At 42.1% G+C, this 27,708-nt stretch overlaps 1 protein-coding gene across 1 annotated transcript; it reads left to right on the forward strand.

Annotated features, from left to right (window-relative positions):
* Window positions 1–490: 490 nt before the first annotated feature.
* Window positions 491–26,396, forward strand: shq1 (SHQ1, H/ACA ribonucleoprotein assembly factor). The gene is made up of 12 exons (XM_028406708.1): window positions 491–554; window positions 1,434–1,598; window positions 1,732–1,796; window positions 5,065–5,193; window positions 5,291–5,451; window positions 5,543–5,655; window positions 5,733–5,830; window positions 10,404–10,561; window positions 11,050–11,103; window positions 14,511–14,634; window positions 18,037–18,157; window positions 25,755–26,396. The coding sequence occupies exons 2-12, from the start codon at window positions 1,453–1,455 to the stop codon at window positions 26,386–26,388; spliced, it is 1,803 nt and encodes a 600-aa protein (XP_028262509.1). The 5' UTR covers window positions 491–554; window positions 1,434–1,452; the 3' UTR covers window positions 26,389–26,396.
* Window positions 26,397–27,708: the final 1,312 nt, after the last annotated feature.

A 27,708-nucleotide genomic window follows, 5' to 3' on the forward strand; every position in this document is an offset into this window, starting at 1 on the left:
GAGGCGTGGCTTCCCCAGGCTTACCATAATGATGGGAATAGTACCGCATAAAAATCAATGTAGTAGAAGAAGTGTGATTTGTAGGCGCAGGGTCGAATTAATGATATAGAACACGTCATACCATAATACATATAATTGTATTTTATTGTTTAAATTATACTAAGTTGGTGAGTGTTGATAACAAATACAGGTTTTCAAACTTTCTTTTGTCTCACTGCTATTTAAAAACACACACTACACGAACAGAGCAACAAAGAGACATAGCCAAAAGTCAAATTTTAAATTCAGACATCTGAGTAATATAAACAAAATGGCTAATTATTACTTTAACTATCTATGTTGTCCCTTAAAATATTAAAAGTGCATATACTAATTATATGGCATCTGCTAATATATTGAAACATAATCTATATTTATTACATGTCTGTGTTGCAGTAAAACTTTTTCAATCTGATGTAGTGATTTCTAAGCCCGTTTCCACTATATATTACGGTAAAATATGGATGGTACGTCACATAGTCAGTGCAGCTTGTTGGGATAACACGTTGTTTTGGGTGAGTAGCTGTTAAATCAACGTGCTGTGTTTCACTGACATTTATAGTGACTCAAATAGTCCACATTCACTGCATGACAAGGGATATAAGTGATGTTAGCTGGTGTAACTTGTCAGCTCGCTTAGCTGCTGTTAGTCGAGACACACGAGGAGACTCATCATGTGTTAGCTTGCTTTAGCTTAGTAGCGAGCTAGCCATAAACGGAACTTCCTCTGAAAATCTGTACAGTGAGATTGGCGTGCAAAATCACAGACAACTGGCTGGCCTGAATGGTTAACACTTAATGACTTATGGTTTTGACGATCTTTAGCTAAATTCGGCTTGTTTAAAGTTTAACCAATAACACTATTTTAAACAAATTTTGTACTTTAGGAACTTCCGTTAAATTTCAGACCCTAGCAGTGACATCGCTATATTAGCTTGCCTAAACAGTAAATTGTAAGGCTATTAAACACACATTTGTTGCATTTTGGGAGTTAATGTTTGTGCCTTATAATAGCACTGGTCATTATGAGTTGGAAAACGTATTTACGAATGTTTTAAAAATGCCAGTCAATAAGCAAGACTCTGTAAAATGATTAGACTTTTTAATGCAGTTTTTGCAGGAAGCTCTGGCTGAACAAGAGACTTAAAAGGGCGAGTTAAAATGTACCAATAGACCACAGTAAAGACACGTTTTCTGACTTACTGCAGTAGCAAACAAACAGTAATGTTAAACTGTGTTTACAGTTTTCACTGTCATGTGTCTGATCAACAACTTTTACCAGAGTCGTCCACCAGGTGGCACGCTATAGTCAAGTGGCTCATTACAGCCTGGCAAACTGCTGACATGCAATTCAATCCAGTGTATAATTAGTTTATCTATCTTTGATGCTACAGGTGTGTCGCTCCATTCTTCATGATGATAACTCCTGCGTTTGACCTGAGCCAAGATCCAGACTACCTGATCCTCAGCATCCGTGTGCCCTACACAAGAACATCAGAGTTTGATCTTTTCATTGATGGAACAGATTTCAAGTTTTATGCAAAACCCTACTTTCTAAGGTGAATTAACAACAAATACACACCGATTTAACTGTTTAAGCAGCACCAACTATGTTTGACTTCAATTCTATTCAGTTTTTTTCTTTTACATTTTTTTCATTGGACTACTCTTAAAATTACTATGTTTTTTCAGATTAACTCTTCCTGGAAGAATTGTGGAGGATGGAAAAGAAAAGGCCACATTTGACATTGATAAAGGTAGGTTTTACTCACACACACACCAGTAGTCAAACTGTATGACAGATGTTGCATTACAACTCAAGCAAATGGAGCCTGAAATATCAGCACTCTATGAGACTAGAGAAAGTAAATTTGCACTCTGTTGGAGGATCTGATATTTTCCACATGTTCTGGGTTTGTCAACATAGTGAAATAAAAACAGAAGAAAATTATTTTTCCAGGATCTTTTTTTGAGAATAACAGTTCTCTCCCGTCAAGGGTTTTCATTTTTTTTTTCTGTAAACAGGCATATGGAGCTGTAGATTATAAGTAGTGAGGCAGAACCACATCCCAGACCTTCTTGTAATTCTGTGTGCTGAATGGAGGTTGTTAAAAGTAGTGTAACCTTTTCTGCTTTACTGAATAGTTTCTCAGCGAAGATAAGATGTCATAAATGTCTCTGACTGGAATTGAACCTAGGATGCTGTGGTTGCAGCACCATGCGAAAGTTTGAGTTACTTGAAAAGTTAGTTGCTGCTAGCATCTTGTAGAAAATGATTCCCTCCTTTCTAACATTAGACTTTCTTCCCATTTCTCCATTGGCACAGGAGAACATAGGTCATTTGTCACAGCTTATTGTGTAGAGTGTTTAATAGTTTACTTCACATGCGGTTTCTCATGAACTATGTGTCAACAACAGTCTGTGGCCCTGAGTTATGAAGACGTCATCAATGATATAAATCTGTACTCTGTCTTCATAACACTGGATAATCAGCATACAGAGACGTCATCATCAGGATAAACCTGTGCCCGGTCTTTGGTATTCTTCCTTCCCAGACAGTGCAATCTCTGTTTTGAGACAGAGGAATGAACTTGTCTGGGTAAATATAAATGTGTCTTACAGTTAAAGACCTTCAGAGTTGTGTGGCAGTACAGGTTTTCATTTCTGTTGTCCATTGCAAGACTATTATTAGTATATTTATCACACAAATGTCACAATGTATTGAATGTATGAATGTCTGAGCGCCCAGACAGACACATTTGTTTCAGGTCTCCTGGTTGTGGTTGAAGATGGTTCTTTATGACTCTGGTTATGTTTGGGCTCATTGTGCTGAAGCAAAATTGATGACACCTGTAACATATTTAAAATAGTAAATATATACCATAAAAAATATGCATTTTGATCCTTCTTGATTTGTCATAGTTGGTGACTAAAATACATTATACATACAAAAAAGGTGAAGAGGTAGACAGAATTATGTTGATGAAGATTCTCAGTCATTTAGGTCATTTTTATTTTCAACATCTTCAAGTCCAGTTGCCTTTCTTCAACCTTCTGAAATAGACATAATTATCCAACGTATAGTAATTATCCGACATAATTACATATCCCTCATAATGTCAGGGGAGATGACGCAATACCTGAGTGGTGTGGGAGTTTTTATTTTCGATTCTGTATAGATAGACAATGTGTTGTTGAAACTCACAGTCTACAGGAAGTGCTGATTAGCAGTTCTTGCAAAATGGTACACCATCATCCTTTTCACCACCTTCACCTTAATCATTAGCAAGTCTCTCCCCTTGTTATTTGTTAGTGCCAAATATCAGCTAACACAGTTTGGTTAACACGGGTGAAGCGCAGGTGAGTGATTTGCAAGGGATTTCTTATTTTGGGAGAAAGATGATAAAAAGTCGATAAAACAATACTGTTTTATGCCTACAGTAGAAAATGTTTGGTGTGATTCCAGTATAATATATTGATATGTCTGCTGGAGCAGCTACATAGCAAAAAAGTGTTTGTTTTGTATGGCATTGATGACCAGTCAAGCTCTTAAAGATCCTGAGGCATGGCCGTCAATAATTGGTCCTCAGGGTGCGTTTAGTGTCTGCTTCAGTCAATCAGCCATAAAAAATTAGCCTAACTGATCATATAATTTCATCCCATTTAAAGGGCTACTAGATCCATCTGTAATGTCATAATGATTACAGCCTGCAGGCAGCTCTCTTTGGAGCGACAGTGGAAGTGCACATGGGATGTACTTTAACTATGTAACGAGCAATTAAGGGCTATTGCCATAATGTGTACATGTCTCCCTACATACATGTATGATCTTTCTTTGACTTTCTGGTTCACGTAGTCAGTTGTAATTTTTATGTCTTTATGGAGATGACTGCCTTATGGACTCTGACACCTCAAATCAGTCTGTCAGCGTGGCCCCAGTTAACAGGCTGTGTCTAAATAAGCCAGTAACATCTGCTAATAAAGCTGCGCTAATGAGTGTCCTTGTTTAGACTTATAATGAGCAATCATTAAGATCCCTCTTCCAGGCTCTCCATTCTGCAAGGCCTACATCTCAAGCAATTAGTCAGCTACTATTGTCAAGCACTTTTAAGCTGTAACACTTGGGTGCTTTGAAATTTTATGAGGTCTTTAGGCAACCATCAGATTATCTCTGCGGTGTGGCTAAATCGTTCAAGCCATCAATCATGTATCGCCTGTTTAGTTTTAATAGTAGCTCCTTAATGTGAAGCATTGCATGCACAGACTGCCTGATTGATTAGAGATGGGTTGGTGTAAAAAGATTTAAATCTGTGCCTTCAGTAATCTCTCATGTTATAATCTCCTCTCAGGCATGTTGTTAAACAGCTCTTAAACAGCTTTTCTGAGATTATCACATGTAGCAATCTGATTTTTTTTTTTTTAAACAAGGCAATTTTGTATAGTCACCAGTCACTACAGTAATGCTGGTTGTGCAGTGGTATGTAGTAAGAGAGGCAAGTATATTCTCATTTTAAATGTTTTAGGGAATATTAATCATCGCTAAAATCCTGATTAAAAAAACTTTAAAGTAGACTAATCTACAATGTTGGGGAACATTTTTCCTGTCTTGTAATAGCCATAGGATGTCCATAGATCGGTACTACTAGGTTTGGAGTCTCTGGCTGTTCCATTAAATCTTCAGGACTAGTGTCCACCTTGTTCTCACAGCAGGCGACCTCCATCTGCGTCACTCCGCTTTAGGTGATGCTAGCAATTGACCTCAGTCTCCAGATCAACTTGATGTCGCATTCAAGCCCACAGCACAATGATGAGTTTCATCTCTCCCATTATCTTTACCTGGCTGAAATAATTCCATAAAAAATATATAATCTGATTATTATCTAAAATCAATGACAAAAACATGTTGGTTAATGTTGGACCTTTTTACACTTGGTGTGTGTTAAATGGATTGTATTTATATGGACCTGTGTGGAAACAGGAGATCTTTGATAGTTACTACCCCTTTTATGTCCCGTGTTGCTGTAGGTCTCTTCACACTTCGGGTCCCTAAAGAGACACCTGGAGAGCACTTTGAGGGCCTTCAGATGCTGACATCTCTCCTCGCACATAAAGGCTCCCGTTCAGCAAAACCATTGGTGGAAGACATGAGCGTGGGTAGGTCAGATCTGTTTAACCTTATGTGAAGTTGTTTTGAGCATAAGGGTAGGGAAGAGGGTTAAATATAGACTGTGACTTGGTAACTTTTCATAAGAATGTAGTGAAACTATTGGAGCTGACCAAGAGGAAGACGACGAAGAGTTTGACTGGCAGGTTGAGCAGGAGGCTTACATGGAGCGGACTGAGGAGGAGCTGAGAACCCTGCAGAAATATGGCTTTGGCAATCAGAGATCTGGAGTGTTTGCACGATTACAAGTAAATTCCTGGATGATTCTTTCCAGACTTTAACTTTTCCTGAACTCATAAAAATATAGTTTGATTTAACATGCTGCAAATGTGATGACAGGAAGAATTCAGTGACGTGATAGACCTCAAGAACCCAGAAGGAACATCAGCAGCAGAGAGGAGGCTGGCACGTCTTGAAGCTGAGGCTTCAGCCTTTTCTTCTGACCATTACCTGTAAGTTAACCAAAGCAAAACAAACAACACAGTCCCATGTACAGTTTATATCTGCTAACAACCATGTGTCATTGCAGGGCTGATTTGTTTGAGGATGATGAGATAAAGGGTCTGCTCATGTTTAGGCCATGGTGGGCAAAGTTAATTCCTTCTGCAGAGCAAGATGGAGAATCTGGTGAGTTTATGTTATTCTGTCATAATCTGTAAAGTCTAAGCTAAAGTTCCCAGCTAAAGTTCATTGTTTCACATTTTTTGTGCTAAAGTTTTGTATCGGTCTTGTGCTAAAGTTGCATGATAAATTAGAATGAAAACATTTCTCTCTGGGATGTATTAAAGTAGAAATATAAAGCTGTATTTGCTTAAGTCACAAATCACCAAATCCAGCCCACTGCAATGTTCCATCTGGCCCGCACCACGATGTCCAAAACATATGTGATCCGGCCCAAATCTTTTTTGTAAATGTAAGAATTTAATTTCTGTCACAACATTCCACTGAATAAAACCAGTAATATTAACAAAAAATGATTAATTTTGTGCAGCAAAAATAACGGCAATGATCAAAGGTAAAACGGAAAGTGGATGGTGAACACAGTTTCAAAGATGGACAGTATATTTTAGGGAGTTCAGTAGAAACAGACCTGCCTGATGTGCAAGAAAAAAGACAGCGTCCTAAAGGAAAATAATCCCAAGTGTGATTACCCGACTAAACAGGGAGACCAGAGGAAAAACGAAAAAGAGGATAACATCTTAGTAATATGTTTTTCATACAGTCAGTTTCATGTGTGTACTAATAATAGTGAGTGATAAGTGCAAAATCATTGTGTTTAGGGCTACAGTGGCGTTTATTCAAAGAAAGGGGGAGAGGGAGCACATGGCACAGCAGTGTAAACCCTGTCAACTTGAGTTTGACACCCCTGGCCTGAGTTATCACAAGTAACCCATAAAGTAGTTGCTGAAGGCTACCAGAAGGTGGCATGAAGTTGCAAAAATTGGGAGGACAATCAGGCATTGTTTATTGTTTAGCCAAAATATTCTAGTCTGACTGACATTTTATTGGTCCCAGTAGTGTTCTTTTAGATTTCCCTTGAATACCATTGATTGAAGTATTGTATGTACAGAGTTACAAGCAAGCGCTTTGTGCCTGCCAAACTCTGACATTGTTCTCTGACAATATATGAATCCCCCCCCAAGGACACACAAGCCTTTTCCTCTAAAAGAAGGACAACCCTCAGCTAGATGGCCACAGAGCTGCACTCTCTGCCAAAGTGCCTCGGGGTGTTTCAACAGGAAAGACACTTGTCATTATTGGAGATTGAACTTGGACCTTCTCTAATCACTGCCTCACTGCCTGTTGACCAGATTAAACGCATTGGGAGTGCCATGACTGCAGAGTCAGAGTGTAGTAACTAAAAAAAACACAATTTTAGATGTTTTTTTTTAATCAGTTTTTTCAATCAATTGCCAAATCCATGGCTCATGCATTTAGATCAGAGTTGTACTGCTTGTTGGCTGAAGCCTCTTTCAAAGTGACTCCTGTGAAGCCTGTCACTGTGAGAGATTATTTAATTGTGCCATCCAGCTCTTCTAACAGCCTGCTAATTCCAACACTTGATGGCTCACAGCTTACAAATAGTGCATGGGTGTCGTATGCTTAAGAGAGGATTTAGATTTAACAGATAGCGTTATCACAGGAGGCAGCGCTTCTGGTAGTGTTTTGACCAGCACCAGGGTGTGATTGCTGACGAGCAGCCATCAGCCAGCGATGCAGAGGCCATTAGCTGCAAGTCTGAATTTAGCCTCCGAAGAACATTATGGTTCCCTGTAGCCCTGGCGGCTCCTCCGCCTCATTCTGCATTCAAAGACAGAGTGGCTCAGTCAGGAGCCCAGGCGTGGATAAATGGGCCATATTAAACTTAATGGCTTGATTGACAGCTCCAATAGCATTAGCCTCAGCTGAGTGTGAAGAACGGCATTAGTCAAGAGATTTAAACATCTTGCCGTCAAATCTTGAAAGTGTGCTCATGATTTTAAATGTTTGTCATATATTTCAAATAGAGACCTACAAGTCCTCTGTGTGGGTTTTCACATCCCCCTCCTCTTCCTCCTTCACTTCTGCTAAGTGTGATATAATGTCACCTGACAGATGAATGTGGACATAAGTGCTAATGAAGTAGAAACCGGCCCCTTTGTGCTCTCTGGTGTCAGGACCAGCACACTGACATGCCACAGCTGTCCACTGCAGGCCTGTATTAATGCACTGGTCCAGCCTAAATGGTCCTGACAGTTTGACCTCTCTACCTGCTGCACTTTGTTATGGCTTTGAAAACTGACCTCTGACCAACTTAGATCTGTTGATTTAGGCTTCCCAACTTTTCAATTTGAGCAGCCCATTCATTTATATGTAATTTCGGCTTGACACGATCACAGTGTGTATGCACAGCTTTAACCGTATCTGTCTTGCAAGGTCATATTTTGACCTCTAGCGCTGGTGAGATTCTGGGAGCGTTTTTCCAACCCTCAGCAGCATTTTGACGAAGCATATTTGCTCCATGCCATCGGGCCATCTGGACCTGTAGAGAGCAGTGACGAGCCAGGCAGCCGTTCCAACTGGAGGAATTAGGTCAGAAATTAATTTGCAATCAGCAGAAGCCCTCATACGCTGCGTGCAAATGCCCACTTGAATTGACTGGCTCCTTAGTGGAGATGAATGAACGTGTTGGTGGGAGAATCTATTAGGTCTGCAGAGTTAATAGAAAATAAATCAGCATCATGAGACTGCTCATGGAAGAGAGCGGGTCCAGATTTTGCATTTAGAGTGAATATTTTATTGCAAAATGTTAGATGGTTGTGCAACATCTTCCTTACTCTTGTGTGTGGCATAGTGCTTTTGGGAGATGCTCGGTGGAGATTCTCTTAAATGACGGTGCAATTTCTTGTGCCAATTTTATGTGTTATATTTTTATCTCAACACATCTAACCTGAGCCTGTAGGAAGACGGTGCTGGCGGATCTTTATGACTGCTCAGCTGTGCTCTCCCTCTGCAGCTGCCCTGACGAGGGACTCGGGTAGCGTCTGCAGAGAGCAAAAAACCTGACGTAATGCAGCAGGAATCTCCTTCACAGCCGAGCCAAGTTCCCACCGCAGCCAGAGTAGATATCATTCTGAAGCGCAGCATGTGCGTATCGAGTGTGCTTATGTTTTTGTGTATTGCTCCAGCCAGTACACACTTTGCACATCAGGGGTGCAGAGCAGGGACTCTCCTTTTCTCATGCAGAGAGAGGAATTGCTTTCAGCTGTTTTATAAGCTGCTGAGTTACAGCACGGTGCTGCAGACAGTCAGCCTGCCTTTCAGTACTGAATGATGCAGATCGCTTAAATGGGACTAAAGTCTGTGTTGCCCCATTAGGTTTGCCACAGATCCCCATTTAGAAGATGTATCTTTCAAAAGCACAAGGAAAAGGCTTTCAGATATTTCCAAATAAAAAAGGAGCTCAACATTGCTCAAATGCAGAGCTGTTCTGCTAATTTTCTTCAATCTAATTGGGACTGTATGGCTCCTTTTTATATCTCTGACATGCTCCTGAACAACTGCATCACAAGACAGAATAGTTCATTTGTGCTTGTAATAGCAGAGAAACATTTCCTCAAAACCATACTATATTACATTTGAATGTTTAGTTTAGCAGCATATGACTGTATAGGTGGAAAACCCTGTTCATGCTGTGCTGTAACAAAAACAAAAGACAAATCCAGCTGTTTCACTGTGTTGATTTTGTGGTGTGAGAGGCTGAAAAACTCTTCCTGGATTTTTTTGTCAAAGCTATTGTCTGTCAACTTATTGAGTTCCATTCTGCACTGTGTGTGAGTTGGAGCCTCCATCCAGTGCAATTATTTGATTATGTTATTGACTCTAAGCTAGAATGGACAGTTCCAGTCACAAACAGCTTCACTTGTGTAAGTAACAGGAAATTACATTTAAAAAAAAATTACCAATAAAACAGAAAAATAAATGTTCTAAATACCTCCCACAAGGCCTTTGTTCCATGTTAAACATGTGTCCATCACAGTTTTCTCAGACACAAACAACCTGAGCTTGCAAAAATAATGGTCCAATGTTATTCTCTCTAAAAGCTGGGAAAATAGACAGAGATTTGTCCTTGCAGTCCACTGAAGCATCTTAAATTTCCTTGCACACAACCATGAGTTCCCATTGGCTGAAAAGATTATCTAGTTTTATTGTAGCACTGGTGTGTTCATAAGCTTGTAGTATATCTGTGACAGATTGTGGTAGTGTGAATTTTAGATAAGGCATTTTTGTTTTACAACAGCACATTTAGCCTGACTCACACATTGTTTTTCTCTTAAAAAACATGAGGTTAGCAAAAATCTCCTATTTATCCGGATTAGTGGAGACATAATGTTTAAGACTTAGGACACTAAACCCACTGTTATTAAGCTGTTTATCCCTGCAGTGACACCATGTACCATATTATCTTGATACATGATGGTTTCAGTGTGTTTCTGATGTGACAATGATTGTTTCCTGTGGCTGAATAGCATACTTAAATGATGTGTTAGTTCTTGTGAAAAGTTTCTGAAGTCATATATCAACTTCTCATTTAAAGTAAGTCCTCCCCAATCTAACCACTAAGGCTGTTTCTCACGCCTGCCAATGGATTCTACCACAAGTTTACACATACCACACTGTCATATCTTTTTACTGTAAATTCTTTTTTGTCCCTCATCAGCTGTGTCATTTACCGATGATGAAAAAGAGCAGCTGAGAAAACTCACCAACTGCTCCTATCTGCTGGACAAGACGTCCCGACATCAAGCATGGCTCAGCCTTGTGGATGTCCTGCTGGCTTACTCCTATGAAGTGCGCTCTACAGATGGGGAGCACAACGTAAGTGTGTGTCAGTGTGAAGAGCAGTTTGCCTTTGGGTGACAAAGCCCTCACATCCTTTAGACCCCCTTCGATTTCACTCAGAGCCTTAAGAGATTATCAGCAGATCCTGGAGCTCAGTCCAGGTCTCTTTGTGTCACTCCTCTCAGGTAGCTGCAGAAAGACTGGCTGATTTCATTCTCTAAAACGCTTTGTAGCAGGTGTTAAGTATTTGATACGGCAGAATGTTGAACTAAAGCTATGAAAACAAAATCTGTTATAGGCGAACATTTTAATTTCCACGTGGGATATATATACAGTATGGAGAGAGCCAGAACAAATCCCCTACTTTATTTCAAAAGCCTTGTAGCAAGCTCTTAACCGTGAAAAGAACTCTGAGCAGCTGCTTTCTATGCTCTTGTCCAGGCAGAATTTATTAGACTGTACGCTCTGTAGTATTTCCTGTCTGCTATTATTGAGATGATGAGTGGTTTCCTTCCTCCTTGCAGGTGGAGTCACCGTGGACCATCAGAAAACTCAGCGGGACTCTCTGCTGGTTGGAGGTAGGTTGGTTTTGACACAGTGACAAAACAGCAAGAGCAGTGACTGACCCTCATTAACTTGTGTGTTTAGATAAGGTAGAAATAAATAAACACATTTTCAGTACGTGTCATCCATAGAGTGCATCTGCTTCTGTACAGTATTCGTTTTATACTGCAAGCATGCAGCGGCCTTCAGCACTTTAGTTTTTTAAACTTTCTGTGGCTGACCTTACATGGGTTCCCCTGCACAGATGGGACTGGTTTGCATGAGTTACAGATGTGTATTCACTACAAACGTTGACAGGTCTTGTCGCCACCTTGCTTTGGAAAGTTTGGGGTTGGTTGGATCCTTATCATACTTGCTGCACTTTACTGATTTTCTCTTTCTTGCCTGTAAAAATTCAGCTCGGCTTGATGCCAAAACGCAGTCGCTGAGCAGCTGAGGCTGCTGAAAGTTTTATAGGCTGCTGTTTAATTGATCAATTAGGAAAATGAAAAAGGAACCACATAAAACACAGTTTCATTTTTATCACTAGTGTCAAGTATTGATATGTCCAGAAATATTAAGACCTCCTCAGTTTTTGCACAGGTTTTTTTCTATTTGGGCACTTTGTCCTTGTTTCCTCAAGCTGGTTGTGAACTGCACAAAATGAGGTGGGCATCTTGTACTCTATCGCCCATGTGTTTTTCTCTTACTCATCTCCACTGTGCCCACTGAAAAACTGGTGTTTTAAAAACCAGACATGCTGATCTTAGAAATGATCCTTCTCTCAGAGAATGGGTATATATAAAACCAAGAAGCAGTGATCAGTGAAGAATGTAATCCTGTCATTATTTTCTCTGGGTTTTGTGTTTTCTTGAACTACAAGCCATTAAAATAACAACAGCGTATATAACTAAAAATGTCTCTTTTGTTATCCTCTTGTAATTCCCAGGCTTGCAGCTCAGCAGCAGCTATTAAACAATTTTGTTCTGCCTGGTGGGTAGCCTGGATGTTTTATAGGTTGGATATAATATAAAGTGACTAGAGTAAAAAGTCTCTTTAGGTGAGTGTTAAAATGTTGGTGGGTGCATATCTGTATTAAACATACAGAATATGTGCTTGTTGAAAAGCAGTCCAGGTCTGTGTTCAGACCTTGTAACTGTAATGTAAAATACACAGCCTGCACAACAAGTGTGCACAGTTCAAAGAGCACATGTTAGGTTGTGTGTGGTCTGCGGTCTGCACACAGCCTCTTCAGTGTGTAATGTATGTGAATAGCATCAGAAACAGCATGTACAAATCTGCCAGCCTGCCTTCTGTCCACACCAGTGTTTCCAGATAAGTTTGCTGGTCATGTTGACACACCAAAACAACAGGAAAGAGTTAATCTTCATCCTCCTTCTGGGGCAGATGATGGGCTGCATCTGGGATAGAAAGGGTGTAACCATTGTGACAGAAGAATTGCAGTTTGGTGTTATCCTGTTCCACATTGTTCTGTTGTGCAACCACTTATTGTGGGGCTGATGTGTCTGTATAGTCAAAGTGACCTTTTTATGTTTTTAGATTTTACTTGGTGGTTTGATCTGTGATGTGTGATTGATACAATGTATTATTCAGTCTCAGATGAATGCAGACTAATTGCAAATCTAAAAAAGCTGAGTAATCTAACTAACTGCTGATCAAACTCTTAACGTCAACAGGTCTTTTTTTACATCACACCTCAGTTCATATTTGAGAGGGGTCCTCAGTTTACTCATTAATTTAAATGACACAGAAACATTGATTCTTAGAACAAGCTCCTGTATTGCGAAAGGCAACATACTCACATACAAATGTAAAACAAAGATGTTATCTTTGCAGCCGTACTTAAGGGTAGGCCTTTTTTTCTGCCTTGGTTTGTGTGATGCTGGAGTGTTTAAAATGTCTAGACAGCTCAGAATGGGTGTGAGGTCAGGTTGAAGAAGAAACCATGCCACCTTTATTACCACAATGGGGCAAATAGACCTCTTCAAGTCCACGTCTTGTGTCTAGATACTGTACATCTGGATTATTGTAGACGCACTGTCACTGTAATACCATAACATAAAACGTATATTTGTAGAACCAACTGTACTGAACTGTAGCTTAAATTTCAACTGACACTACAGCTTAATGGTGGTTTGTGTTGTATTAGTGTCTGTTGATACTCATTAGGGGGTTTGAGTTGTTGTTTCATCACACTTTTTAACATGCATGTAACCATCTGCCAAGACAGATGATGAACTAGAATGATCAGTCCTTCATTAATGTCAGGCGCACGTTTGAGTTAACACTGCACTACACACCCAGAGTGTCCCAGAGCACATGAGAATCTATTGTTAGTGATCAGATCCCAGAGTGTCCTCATTAGGTGCTGGGTGTGATCACCACTTGTGATCAAGATATGCTTTAGTTCTAATTAAGCCAAGTGAGAGTTGTTGGAGAAGTTTGGGTGCTCCAACCTTGACCACAGTTTGAGTGGTAGTAGTTTTTTCTGCAGTGGTGACAGTGAAGTAAAGAACAGTCTTCACCTGCCTGGCAGCCCTTTACTGCTCGTCAGTCAGTCAGCAAAGCTGTCAGCTCCCATTGACAGGGCTCCTCACTCAACCCCGGCTCCCTCTCTCCTCTTCCCTTCACATCCTGCTCTACAATGGATTCCTCTCCGTCTTTGACGGTCCGTCCGTCTGTCTGTATGTCACCGCTGATATCAGCTCTGCTTCCTCTCTCCATTTTCCTCTCTATCTCTCTTAGTAGCTGTCTCTCTCTTGTCTCGCTTATGCCTAACATTCCTCTTTCCCCCACCACCACCACCTTATCCCCTCATACACACAGACCCCCATCCCTCCTCCCTCCATCTGCTTCATGTTTACTTGTCCTCAGTCGACTGTGCTGGTGTGACTGAGTCGCCCACCCACCCACCCCCTTGCAGCAGCAAACCTTATTTATACTCCTACTAAACAAGCCCAAGGGAGAGCATGATCCCCGATGACACGCACTCGCGAGCTCGCAACACATCCTTAACAAGCCACAAAGAAAAGGAGGGGGAAGAAACGCAGGATAAAAATCACTGTTTCTGTCTCCACGCTGTGTGTGTCCATTAGTGCAGAGAAAATCAGAGAGCGATGGCAGTGATTAAAGAGAAGCAATTAATAGCCAGGGCTGCAGAGGTGTTTAAGAGTCGCAAGCCCCTATTTTGCCAGCTCTATAAATGAGTAGTTGTTAGGAGTAATTAGACCTCCATCAACTTCAATGCACACAAATGAGATGCTGTATTCAACCTAGGAAAAAGAGAGGATGAAAACCTTCTGGGTCAGAGTGGCTGGGAGAGCTGAAGCCTTTACCGCCGGCAACATCTTTGTGTTTCTCCCGCTTCTTTTCTCACCTTGAATAATGACTTTGTCTGGTTGTGTATCCTTGTGTTATGCAGACCTACAGCTCCCTGCAAGACGTCCTTGTGTCATTTGGACGGAGGGTTTTGTGTTACCCACTTTACAGACACTTCTCTTTGGTCTCTGCAGCGGTGCGTGACACAACAAAGATTTTACAAGCAGGTGAGAAACTTACACATACACACACATGGCTAAACACTGATTTAACACTTACAATGTTCCACTTTTGCAAACTGGTAGTGACCTCTTAATGTCTGTCACATGTTTTGGAGTGTCTTTGTGGGTTCTGTGGTTTTTGGGTTAAAATTAGAAGCTAAATCAAACCTAATTTCTCTCCACTGTGAACACATGATCTTTGCTAATTAGTGTTAATTGATTCCGTCCACCCTGTGGTTTCTTCTGAGCTGTGTTTTCGTATGTAAATGTGTTTCAGCGTGTGCAGTCAGATAGAGTCTGCTGCATGCCTGCAAGCGGTGGGATGCAGCACGATTGTGGGTGGAAGTTGCTGAAAAGGCAGCCTAATAGACAGCAGGCTTTCTTCACGTGTCTGGCAGAAGTAGTCTGACGGTCAGAGAAAGTGGTTCATGAGAATACCACAGCGACCGTGCGAAAGTATTATTCCTCCAGCTAAGCAGGAGAGTGGCTGGGCTCCTACCCTTTGGGCAGCAAAATGTGGATTAGCAGAAAACGGACTGTTGACTTTGATATCACGAAGCCCAGAGTAATCTTTAAATCAAAAGCCCCCGCAGACAGCTGAAAGTCAGCAGTGTAAACATATTCGGAACGTGTGAGGGCTAAGATTATCCAGCTCGCGAATAATTTTAACACTGGTAAATGACAGCAAATTAAAGGCCTTTTAAGCTCTAGATTAGCATTTCCACGCCTCATTAAGCAGGAAGATGAGTTGATCAGGCGAGCCTGGGAAAATGGCAGTTACAGTCACTCTTTTTCCGTCGCAGTCTTTCTTTTATCTCAAAACAAGATTTAGCTTGTTCAGCTGAAGCCTGGAAATTGTTTCATCTCAAAGAACTAGAGCCAAGTGATGATAAAAAGCATCATTAGTGTGTCTCTGTTTAAATACACAGAGGTTCAAAAAGGAAAGAAACAAGTTACTCGATAATGTTTATTCTTGGCATATAACCTTTTATTAACAAAAAATGAAAAAGACAGCTTTTTCTTAATGAACTGTAACACTACACTAATTTGGCCTGGTATGTGTTTGAGGGTGTGTTACCTCTTAGCATTCCTTCACACTCTTAATTAATTTGCTTGGATAAAGGAAATGCTCCATTTTAGAGGCACTTCATTTAAAGTGGCTGTAAAAGCAAACCTTCATAGGTATTAGTAAAACAAACCCATTAAAGGCATCACACAGGTTAAGGCCTTAGAGGAAATGTTATCCAGGGGTAAATATTTGAGCAGCCCTCTGGCAGTGTGGCGAGTATTCTCAAGGAGCACCTCCACCTGCTTCCTTAGTGACTGTGACTAAAGAACTAAAGAGCCAGCAGGCAGATACAGAGGAGCAGGGAGCCTGAAGGGGATCTGAGTCAGGAAGTGTGGAGCAGGACCTCTGGGTAGTGATCTGAGACAGACAGAACAGGACACAAGATCTCAGATGTGGCCCTTGTTACAGATGCATCTAACATGTTTCTCAGTTGTTCATTCATTCACTATTTCGCAAATGTGGATTTGTTTTTTTCTGGAAGTCCAAATTTAGGTCAAATAAGGTACTCTGACCTAGATATGGAAAGAGTAATTGAGGGTAGGGTCAAAAGCATGCTTTTGTTTTGGGTCCACTTCACACCCACCACTGCTATGCATGGCTGCCCATTCAGCAGCTATAAATTACTGTTGTACATTTGGAGTACACATCCATCCCCACTCACTGACCTAATTAAGATACTTTGTTCACAGAGCATTTTTGTGAGTTATCCTAATGTTGATCTAATGCAGAGAACAACCTTTTCTCTACTTTTTCATTTAAAAGTCAAATCTTGGAAGTAAGTCTGCCTCACATGTTCCAAGTCCTGGATTTTCAGGGCAGGGTTCCCTGTCCCTGCATACGATCCCATGCTTTAAATGAGAACCAAATGTTTGTTTAAGGTTTTCCTCACTCTTAGTGCGCTGTTTATTTTGATTGGTCTGGAATGTCTCTGGACAATGCCAACCAGCTCTGCGGAGGATGAGAGGAGCATTTTCTCTTGCCCTCAGTGGATCGTTGGCCACATCATGAGGCTATTTATACACTTGATTAGAGGGAGAAGGGCTGCGGCAGTTTGACTTGTAAACTTCAGGGAAAGCCATTTGTCAGCAACAACAGCAGATTGACTGTAGTTCTGCATGTGTGATGTATTTGTGGTGTGGAAATCTCCAACATGCTTGCTAAAATAATTATCAGGTGTCAAGTGTCAATCATGACTAAAAGCCCACAGTAACTGGTAGATAAACAGGCCAAATGTTCCACAGGATGTCTCCTGCTCATTACAAAACCATAAATTACATTATGAATACATTTATCACACCAGTAGATTATATGTAAGAACCACATTTTTGTTTCACATGAGGAGGTTTTGATTGTTCCCACTCAGATGTACGTAACAAAACTTTAAGACTGGATAACTTCTGATAGAGATGAATAAGAAGGGAAAGGATTCTTCTTCTTTAGGACTAGACAGGGTTTTCATGCCTCTGCACCAGTGACAGCCATGGCAGCCGACATATTATGTATTCAGGTTGTTCTATTCCACTTTTGTGAGCACAAATATGACAGGAATGCCTTGAGGGAATTTCAAAAGTGGCATAAATATTCACTTGTGAAAGGTGATGAGGTGAAAGGTTACTGTGACCTTGCAAAACAGGTGATGTGATGAAGTGATGTGATTTGATTCATTTCTGTAAGGTTATTCCAAGTCATCATCCTACAAGTCCATTGGGTTGTGCGTTAAAACTATAACTTGATGGACACAACCATGTAAATCATCTTCTGGAGTGCTAAATAAAAATAAACAAGCCAGTTCATTGACCTAAAGTAACCTTCGTACTGTGCATACTTGGAAGAATGATCTAATTCATTCACTTCCTGGATTTAATTAGCTGATGTGCGTTAAGTTTGTAAATCTTGTCAGATCACAAGCGAAACAGATACAAAAAAAGGCTGCTGCACAATAGCTGAAGGGATGCGTGGAATTGATGTCATGTGGAGGATCATCAAAAACATTCCATGCTATTTCTGATAAATCAAGGCAAACAATTTCTTGACAGAGTCTGAGGAGAAGCAGCATTAAATTGACAGACTGAATGCCAGAAATAGTTGTCTTCTTTAGCTCTTTTGTCTGTGATAAACCACTTCTTAACTTCTCCTAAACCGTAAGGATCAAATTACAATGCAGCCTGCTGGGATTTTCCTCTGATCCCATACCTTGGCTTTTATGTATGGAACAATGACTGCAAGCCTTTAGATGCATGCTGTGTCTGCCAGCAGCTGGAATGCATTGTCATCCTTAATACTGAGCACGAATAACACTGTTTTTCCATTTGCCTGCCGCACTGTGTTCCTGTACTCAGGGAAAGCCTGCGTCCTCAAATGTCTGCTGAATATCCACAAAGTCTTCAGAGAGAATGACCCAGCCTACATACTGAACGATTTGTACATCACAGACTACTGCATCTGGATCCAGAAGGTCAAGTAAGTTTAACACATCAACACATAGACACACACCTCATCCCAGAGACCTTCATCTAGTAGGAATTACCTGCCACCTGAGTGCCACTCAGCCCCCACAATGCATCAGGGCTTCAGAGGAGAGGATTAAGCGTGTCATTTGTCATAGCAGGGACAGTTGCATGACAAAGCCAGATGCAATCGCCTCGTCTCCCTTATCATGTGTCATCAGTGCCATCAATGAGTTTTAATAGAGCCAGCTGCACTCGGCAGAATCAGTCCATATGAAACTTTTAACGGTGTGTGTGAGATGAGGGTTCCAAATGGTCCGTGGTTGTAAGTTTCCACCAGCACAAGCCAAACGTGCAAAAATCTGCATTTTCTTCCCAAATGATAGCGATCCGATTGCCCTCTCCTGTTAGTTGTTCATATTTAACAATTACTTACACATTTTAAATGTGAGCCTGCAAGCACATTACTCAGTAATGAGCTCTGTTTTACTCTTGGCCAGAGTTCAGCCAAGTGGTGTGCTCGTCTGGAAAAAGCCCAGTTGAAAAATGTGCGCCTGATGTTGTAGGCTCAGCGCCCAGATGCAGACACGATAAAAGGTCTGTAGGGATTTAGTGGTCTCTCCCCCACCTCTTCCTCACATTCTCATTTCTGCATTTTTCCAGCAGAAGTCTTGAATTCTGCTCTTAAAAATGCTGCAGATGCTGGAATCTCTATGTGTATGAGAACTCTAGCAGTTGGGTTAACAGGACAGAGAGAAGACACAAACTCTTTTCTATAAGCACAGGGAGCTGCTGGGGCTCTGTCAACTCGCTGAAAAACTCAATCAGTCTCTTCTCTGGTGAAGGGTCACCTCTTCCTCTCTCTCTCCTCCTTCTCTTTCTTCCTCTTGCTGTTCGTTAGAGCTAAATGTCAGCTTGACCTAACATGCTGACTCCTACCTTGCCCTGCATCGATCATTAAATGGATTAGCCCCAACTCCCTCGGCACTGACCCTGTGATTGAATTGTTACATTTCTTTTAGAAAAAAAAGACAGTGCAGGTTTTTATCACCTCATGTAGGCTGTCATGTTGTGAAAAAGCAGAGTAGTGTAACCACTTCTCTCACCTCCAGCCACTTGAGAGAGCAACCAAGCATGAATAGACGTGTTGTCCTTCGAGTATGCGTATTCTGGCTCACACTTGATAGAAATGTTAAAGCTATGTTTGTGGTATAATACTAAAAGCACAGGAGAGCAAAACCAAACCAACCTCCGCTCTCATGCATGTGGTTTATTGTGGCGGCTCTTTTGTCATCTAACAGGTTTGATGACAGATCGTGTAGGCATTGTTTTTCTCGCTGTGAGATAGTCCCACATGCTGGATTTGTCATCCTCCGCTAAGTGAGTCGTCTCTGGGAGACCAGGCGGTTAGATGAGATGAGATGTAATCTATACCACCGGCGCAATCCTTGTATCCTGTTGATCTCTGCTGCCGACAAGACAGACGCGATCAGCTGCACATGATGGACACAGCGATTAATAGATGTTTGCTGGCTGGGGGGGAGTTGATTTATTTAATCTCCTTGCTGTCCCACATGCATTTCTACTCCTAAAGTTCCTCTGACTGCCGAGACATCAGTCTCAAATTTACAACCTCGTAAAGGCTTCACAATGATTTAAGCAGCAGAGCAGGCTTGCTCTCGCACTCAGTGTGAGAGCAGAACCCCTGCGCACTGAAATCAAGAGTGCAACCTCAAAGCACATTGCGCTTCACATTGCCTCATTAATGTGGAACTTTTCTCTTTTTTGTTGTGTGTTGTTTTTCATCAGCCTGGTCACTGATCCGGAATTTAACACGCACTTCCTGGGCTGGAAACTGTTTTAACTTGGCCCTCGCACACCCATCCAATCCTAATTATCTCTGAATTGTTAGCAGAGAGTATTATTCCAAATGGAGCATCAGCGTCTCCGGTCCATTAGCTTCAGTGTATGCTTTTGAAGGTCTTGAGCTGCCAAAAACCCCTGCAGAGCTGTTGGACTGCAAAGAAAAAAAAAAGCAAGTCGCCTCACTTTCTCTGTCTTTGTTTTCCCTCCCTTTATCAAACGGCTTGGAGACAGGCCAACGTAGATGCTCGGCAGCCAGCACAGACAAAGCTTATAAGCCTGGTGTTGTTTTGGTACGAGCTCCAGATAAATCAGAAGGGCCACAACTTCCCCCTTTCAGTGCCAGTTCACTTGAAGCTGCCCACCCAAACTTATTAATTGGGTCAATTAATTCTAGTAAGAAAAAAACAACATGGCATCAAACAAATGATGTGCTCCAGGGTTAGTATGAGACAAGGATGAAGTCATTAGTGGGAAGGAAGAAAAAGCTCCCTCTTTGTGTCAATTGTCTATAAGATGTGTGAAAAGGACAATAACACATTACTCCAAAGACTGGAAATGTGACAAGAAATGGTTTAGGGAAAGGCTGAGCCTTGCACCATAACAGCTGAATGGACAGACTGGAATAATTGTGAATGGTAGGTGTGAAGTGAGCAGTCCTCAAAAACAATGGGTGTTGTTTTCACCGTAGAAATGAAGCGCACGGTATAAAAGCATGTGTGCAGCACCACATGAAAACAACAGCGGAAACGGCCAAAAATGAAGTTCTTTTTCTAGACAGCTCTCAGTGCCTGTGTGTACCCTCTCCACCTCCCTCGTTTCATTCATCCTCAGCATTATGCCTGCGACAATGGATGTCTGCAGCTCTGACAGCAGCTCCCCCACAGGGAAAAGCATCTGGAGCACTAACAGCTGGGAGCGTCTCGGGGCAACGAGGTCAAGCATGGGGTCGGTTTGTGTAGGCTAAGGCCTGCGGTCAGAGCAAAAAGTGGCTTGTGTGGTGTCAACACCCACTAACTCCCCCATCCCACCCACCCACTCACTCTGCAGAGCACAGCTACAGTTCACCTCACTATACCACTCTGGATTATTGTTAAGCTCAAGAATCTTATTACTCAGATTTGCTTATCAGCCACTGAGGGCACATCTCACTTGTGTCATTTTCCCTGAGGACACAGATTTGGTATCAAACACCATTTCTGTGTTGCGATGCTTCTCACAGCTGATGTCACATTCAGCTGTTTGTTGTGAAGGACTTCCACCAGGCAGCAACAAACAACTGTCAAACACTCCCAGATAATAATAATGGAGCTGCTCTATCTGATGTTAGCCTCAGCACTGAAGGAGATCGTCAGAAGCCCCGCTGGGGAGAACAAAGACACAAATGTCTCCAAGCTAACAGGGATAAGTAGTACAGATTTCCTCTCAGCATGAGGCCACTCCAGATTTTTTTTGTCTTGAATACACAGTCTCATCTTAAACACAGACTACTGTGTTTGCATAATTTCCTTCTACCCATGTTTGGAGTGGCCACTCCAGTTAATGCAGCTGATTAGAGTGGGTTTCTTTCTGTCTGTACGGCTTCAAAGGGTGTAGATAGAGGCGTATTAAACAAGCGTGCCTAATATTCTGTCACATTTTAGAGAGATGAATAAGAGATGTAACAGAAGAATATAGCAGTAAGACTACGAATTAAGTAATGCATTCAAACTTGACTGATTTCATAAATCATAGGGTGAGAGAGGATACAGTAAGAGCTGAACATATCAGTAGTTTGTTGTAAAGATCCCACAATCCCAACAGCAGCGTACAACTCGGACCAGAAGAATTGGAAAAGATGTTTCAAATTCAAGCCTGAGGGCTTTGACTTTTCTGAGCACAGACCAGACCAAAGCCTGCCATACTGAACATACTGTGTGTTGTTAAAATTTTCAGCTCAGCTAAATGATGATGTGGGAATTTATACAGAACCTTGTCAGTTAAGGCTTGTTTTTTTTTTGTTTTTTTTTAAGAATGATCCCACATTCCCTTTCATGTCCCGCCAACGCCACAAAAAGCCTTCATGGATAATTCTGTTTTTATCACAAGCTGGGGTGTATATTGTCGATTTGGACATGGATACTGTTGGGAATGACATATCAGTACTCACAAAGCTAATTATTGAGGTTTGGATGGTAGATGACAGCCCCAGCGGGGCGGTAAGATGAACAACACATGTCAGTGGCAGATTGAGCGATCCTCATAATTTTTAAGATTTCTCATCTGGCACCCTGTCATTACGATTCTTTTTTGTCAGGATTGATGACATGAAATTGCTGAAAAAAAACCTGTAGTTGTTTAACTATGAGATGTGGATGGAGCCATCCGGTATATTGCTAATCCGATATCTGCCAAATCAAATAAAATGATGACTCGCTATGGAATAAACACTGTTTCTCCAACATGCTGCACCTGACAGTCAGACACATTTATGGCAATTATAAACTACAAGAGTGTCACTGTAACTCTTTCTGAAGCAGCTGTAAGTCAGAACTCGAACATTGGCTGTTTGGATTAATACATCTGTTTCTCATTTCTGGAATCGTAGTGGCAACCAGTGCCTCGGACTGTTCCAGTATTCAGTCACACTGACGGATCGCATCTCCCAGTGTGTGCTCTTATCCCCCGCAGCCAGTGAATGATGCACTCACAAGTTACTCTGAGGAAATCTGGTGCTTATATTACATAGATTTCTACATCTGAGGACAAGCTTTATCTGAGATGTTTTCAAGAGCACAGACGCGCTGAATGAGCTGCTCTTTCAGGGAGCACGAGCCTGATGAAAGAAATGTCAGATTGTAATTTAGCTCTGCTCTTTCACAGACACAGACAGCACACATACAGTCTCTCTGCTCTATTCTCATCTAAAGACTTTGGCAGATGGAGGCGCCTTTGTCTCGCCAGAAGTTTTTCAACCTTGAAAAATCTGCCCTCCTTAGTTTAATGAAGGCAAGCCACAACAGCGGTGTAGTAATGACTGGATTGTGTACAACATTATCCCTCCCCCTCCTGGACAGAGCCTTTGTGTTCACCGCAGGCTGAGCTTCTCCCACCACAGAGCAAGGGAGGGGAGGGAAAACAAGCGCGCCTCTCCAATGCTAACTCAATAATGACTTCCCACGGGGGAAAGAGTATACGGGGCAGTCTTTGAAGTGGCTGTGCTGCAGGAGGCTCTTCTGCCCCAGCCTCACTACAGGAAGCTCTCACGTGGGTTTTATAGACCCTGGGACCCGAACAGACTCTGTGCAAGCTGCTCGCACTCATCATCATCATCAGTGGATAATATATTAATGTCTTGGTATCCTTTCCTGAGTGTGTAAAAAAAGCTGTTTGTCATTGTTTGAAGCTGTTTAGCTGCTGTGACTTTCACACAGAATGCAGCAGTTTGCAGTGTTCACACATAGAGCGCCACCCTTGTGAGGCAAGCCATTTCTAGCACTTGTCTAGACTGTAATGTTACTCTGCCATTGTGGTGCATTTATGTGCTACTGTACAATTTGGAAAATCAACTTTTCCTGCACAGACTTAACCAGACTAATTTCTGTGGTCTATGGATCACAGCACTGGCAAGTCAATCCACCAGTTAGATTTAGACTTGCATATATATATATGTACATTGCTGTAAAATTTAGTACAGATTTCCATAGTGTCCCAGGGAAGAATCTGAACCACTTTGGCAGTCCAAACTAAAAGGATGACAGCTTGGCAGATTCCTGAGTCCTTCTGTGCAACATGCTACTGTGTAGCATGACTTGGCTACACAGACGTTCATTTCCTGTAATGCACGCGGTTAAGCCTGACAATCTTTTTTTTATTTCTATAGTGGCTGCCTGACTTAAACCCACCTGGGTGAAGATTAGGTGGATAGTGAATATTGGGTAGAAATTGTGTACAAAGAAGTTGAACATACCACCAAGTTGAGAAATAACCTTGAACAAAATGTGCACTTGTGAACTGCATTTGAAGATACTTTTTTTTTTAATCATAAGGACGAATTATGTGATGAATGAAGACAATCGGCCATGGAGAATGAACATGCTTGAGTAAGCAAAGGAAATTCTATGCTGAAGTATGTGCTTATCATATCCTGGGTGTTGAAAAGATGCTATTAATTTTTTTTTGTTAAATTAGGTAAATTATTATGTGTTAATTCTATGTTAATTATGCGATTAATCAGCTGACAGATTTGAGATGTTGTTCAAGGTGCACTCGGCACTGTAACCACACAGAAAGATGTTTCTGGAATTTTTCTGGGATTCTGAGCTGGCAAGTTGCCCGGCTGGTTTGGCTGTCTTTGTTGTGTGAGAAACCTTTGTGAATAAAGGTCCATGTGAGAAGCTTATGTCTGTCGTCCCCCCCCCCCCCCCCCCCCCCCAACCCCTTGTTTTTATTTCTGTCTACAGAAAAGAATGTGTGATGCAGCAAACTGTAAGATCTGTTTACCAATTTCCTCCTAAGGTCCTAAATGAATGCACAGCCTCTACATGCTGCTTCCCTAAACACTTTACCCACCAGAATAGGGAGCTCATTAGGACTACACGGTAATGAGGAGCCATCCTGGTGCTCAGCAGTGGGTTAATTGGGCCATAGAGGGCAACAGGAACAGAGTGTGTGTGTGAATATGAATGGCAGCGGAAGAGTAGCCCCTCCATACAAACCCCCTCTACTCATACACACACCAGCAGAGCTGTCACACACTTTCTCCCACTCTGAATGGACACAGTCTGAATCGCAGTGACCCACAGAGGTCACTTCGTAATCACCATGGCAATGGGGGCGGCACACACACCCTAATAGCACTGGGGGGGACGAATAGCAACCACTTAAGATTTTGGCAGCATGGCCAGCATTCCCAGGGTGAATAATGTGCAGGCGGGGGCCTCCGCACAATCTGATGGCTTTACACAAACGGGGCCTTGTAGGAGGACATTCATCAGCAATAAAACACCTTTTCTCTCTTGAAACCGTCTGTTGTCTTCTGTGGTGACACAGCTATAAAAGTAAAGTGATGGGACGGGAACATTGTTTAATGTACTGCGTACTGAGAGCATTCTCTTAATCTTCAGAGACATTTGGCTGCAGCCTGCAGTCACTTTGTCCAGACTTTTATTGACTGTCTTGCAGTCAGACTTTTGTGTTGTGTCTTTCTTTAGCCTCTGCTTCCATTCTTCAGAAAGTGTTTGTGTTTTAGCCAGTGCAGCCTACCTTTTTGTATTCTAGATATTATGATTGCATGCTGAGCTCCTTTTGCACTGTGTGCAGCAGTTGGCTTAGTCTGTTTATAAGCTGAGGTGAAAGTGTGAGTGTGTGTTTGTATGTGTGGGCCTAAGAAGAAGGGGGGCCGCTGTCAGTAATCCCTCTCAGTCTCTTATCACCTCTCACAGAGAGAGCCGCGGTTGGGGGGAGGAGAAGATCCCGAGCTCAGTCTATCAGCAGCGCTCATCTTCCTACATTATTAAACATCCATATTTCCATATTTCATTGAGCCCCCACTGCCTCTGCAAATCGCAGTCTACTTAGCATTCATACTAGAGTGGGATTTGCTTAATGGTTATTAGATTTGTAGATGGTTATCCTGTGGCTATGTTTTTAGTATGCAGAATCAGTCGATCAGTCAGCCGTTGTGCCTCTCTTATCAAGTGATGAAGTCGTTGTTTGATGTCTCCCTTTGCCCAGATTTTCCAAGTTTTCACTCTTTATCCTCACAGGTCCAAGAAGGTGGCAGCCTTGGCAGCGACGTTACAAAAAGCTACCCTGCAGAAAAAACACTTGAAACTGGAACTCGATGAGCTGGAGGAGGCGGCGACAATGGTGGCAGAGGAAGAAGAGCAAGGAGCTTCCAAGAGCGCTCCTGTATCCTGCGTTGACAGCAGCAGCGCTATCAGTGACAGCAGCAGCAGCAGCAGTGAGAGCGAAGAATCTGAGGATGAAGAGCAAGGCTGCACTGAATCCAAAGAGGGAGGAGGAGGAGGAGGAGGAGGAGAGACATTTAAGGACCACCCTCTACAGCCGACCTCCTCTCCCTCTCCCTTTCCCATCCCCCAGGCACCCACAAGAGCATTCTCCTCAGCGGAAGAGAGGAAAGTGGACGCCCTTCCCTCAGCCCCAGAAGGCTCCAGACAGCTGATCCAAGAGCTGGGGGAACGGGTGGCAGAGGAGCTGAGGATCTCACCAGACAGCAGTCACCATTCACAGCTGAGCAGTGCTGCAACAAACACACAAGCAACATCTGTGAGGAGCAGCAATGGGACTTTATTGGAGCCGAGTCCTCGGAGAAACCCCCTGCTTATCGTGCAGACACCGGAGGATCCAGATGATCTGGATATGGAGAGACTAATTTAAAAAAAAAAGAACCTTGATCCTTGATGAAATTTGAACTGTTAAACTCCTTGTAAGTCATGTACGTTTTTTGTGTGTTCTGATGTGAAACTACGATAAATATCCTTTAATAATCTTTATGAATTGATAGACTAATTAAATGTATGTTTATACTAGTGTTGCAATGAGCATGTGTCTATCTTTAGCTTCTTTTCAGCAGAATGATAATCACAGCAGACTGTGCTGTCTGCTCTTTATCCAATCTGCCTACTAGAAGTACAAATATTCTCGGAACATATTGTGTTTGATTTTCTATGAATTATTTCTGCTCCTTTTTAATTATTGAATGCGATTCAACAGCATCTGTGAGCTCCATTCAGTAATCTGCCAGTGTAGATCTTTATTACCCAGACCCATTTTTTAAACTTTCTGTCTGCATATATATCCATGTTGGGCTAGAATAAACACAAGAAGAACTTACATTTGTCATTGTTCATTGTTGTGTGTCACTCACCACTCAAAGTGCCTGACAGAGCTACTTTTAAGGGAGCTATTCTTTGCCTAACAAATAGCAGGAAAAGCACTAACCCCTTCCTAAAGCACCAGCATTGATTGAAGTGGAAAAGACTGTCTGCACAAAACAGGGCAGCGGAGCACGCACAGGAGTGATTGATTCATCTGGTGTGAACGGAGGAGCGCCGCCGACACAGCTCAATATCATCGGCCGCGTCTAACAGGCGAGAGAAAACAAACAAGGAAGCACATGTCAGGCAGATAGATGAGGGGCTGTGTGAGAAAGCTTCTGCATGGGAGCAGTTTGTTTCAGAGATAAGGGTACCCTGCCAGATAGAGCAGCAAAAAAGTCCTGGACGAGGACGCAAACTGACACTCTGGCCAGGCCAGGCGTGAAGATGTCTACACACAACACACCGTCCTCTCTGCTGTAGCAGGATCCAAATTTGTGCAGGCAGGGAAGTAAATTTTAATTTTTTATGTCCTCTGAGTGGAGTTCAGTTGATTACTGTAAGTTGGGAGCAAAATTGAGGACTAAAATGACCCAAATTAGTAGAATTTGTCAGGCTTTGTGCTCCTAATGTGTTACACTGGCTGAGGAAATGACTGATGTAGCACTGCCTCAGGCTTTTTCATGAGGGATTTCATCCAGCATAAATAAAGGCAGCTCTGGAGCCACTGATGGCTCTTTAGGTAGGCGGTGTCTGCAGTATTGTGTTACAGAGATAGATGCTGTTGTTAAGCACCTCCCAAGAAGAGACATCCTCCTTGCAACACTCCCCTTGGGAGCGACCGCCATCATCTGTGTGACTGAGATGAGTTACTCCGTGA

The sequence above is a fragment of the Parambassis ranga genome, chromosome 5 (genome assembly GCF_900634625.1).
Source record: "Parambassis ranga chromosome 5, fParRan2.1, whole genome shotgun sequence".
NCBI classification, from domain to species: domain Eukaryota; kingdom Metazoa; phylum Chordata; class Actinopteri; family Ambassidae; genus Parambassis; species Parambassis ranga.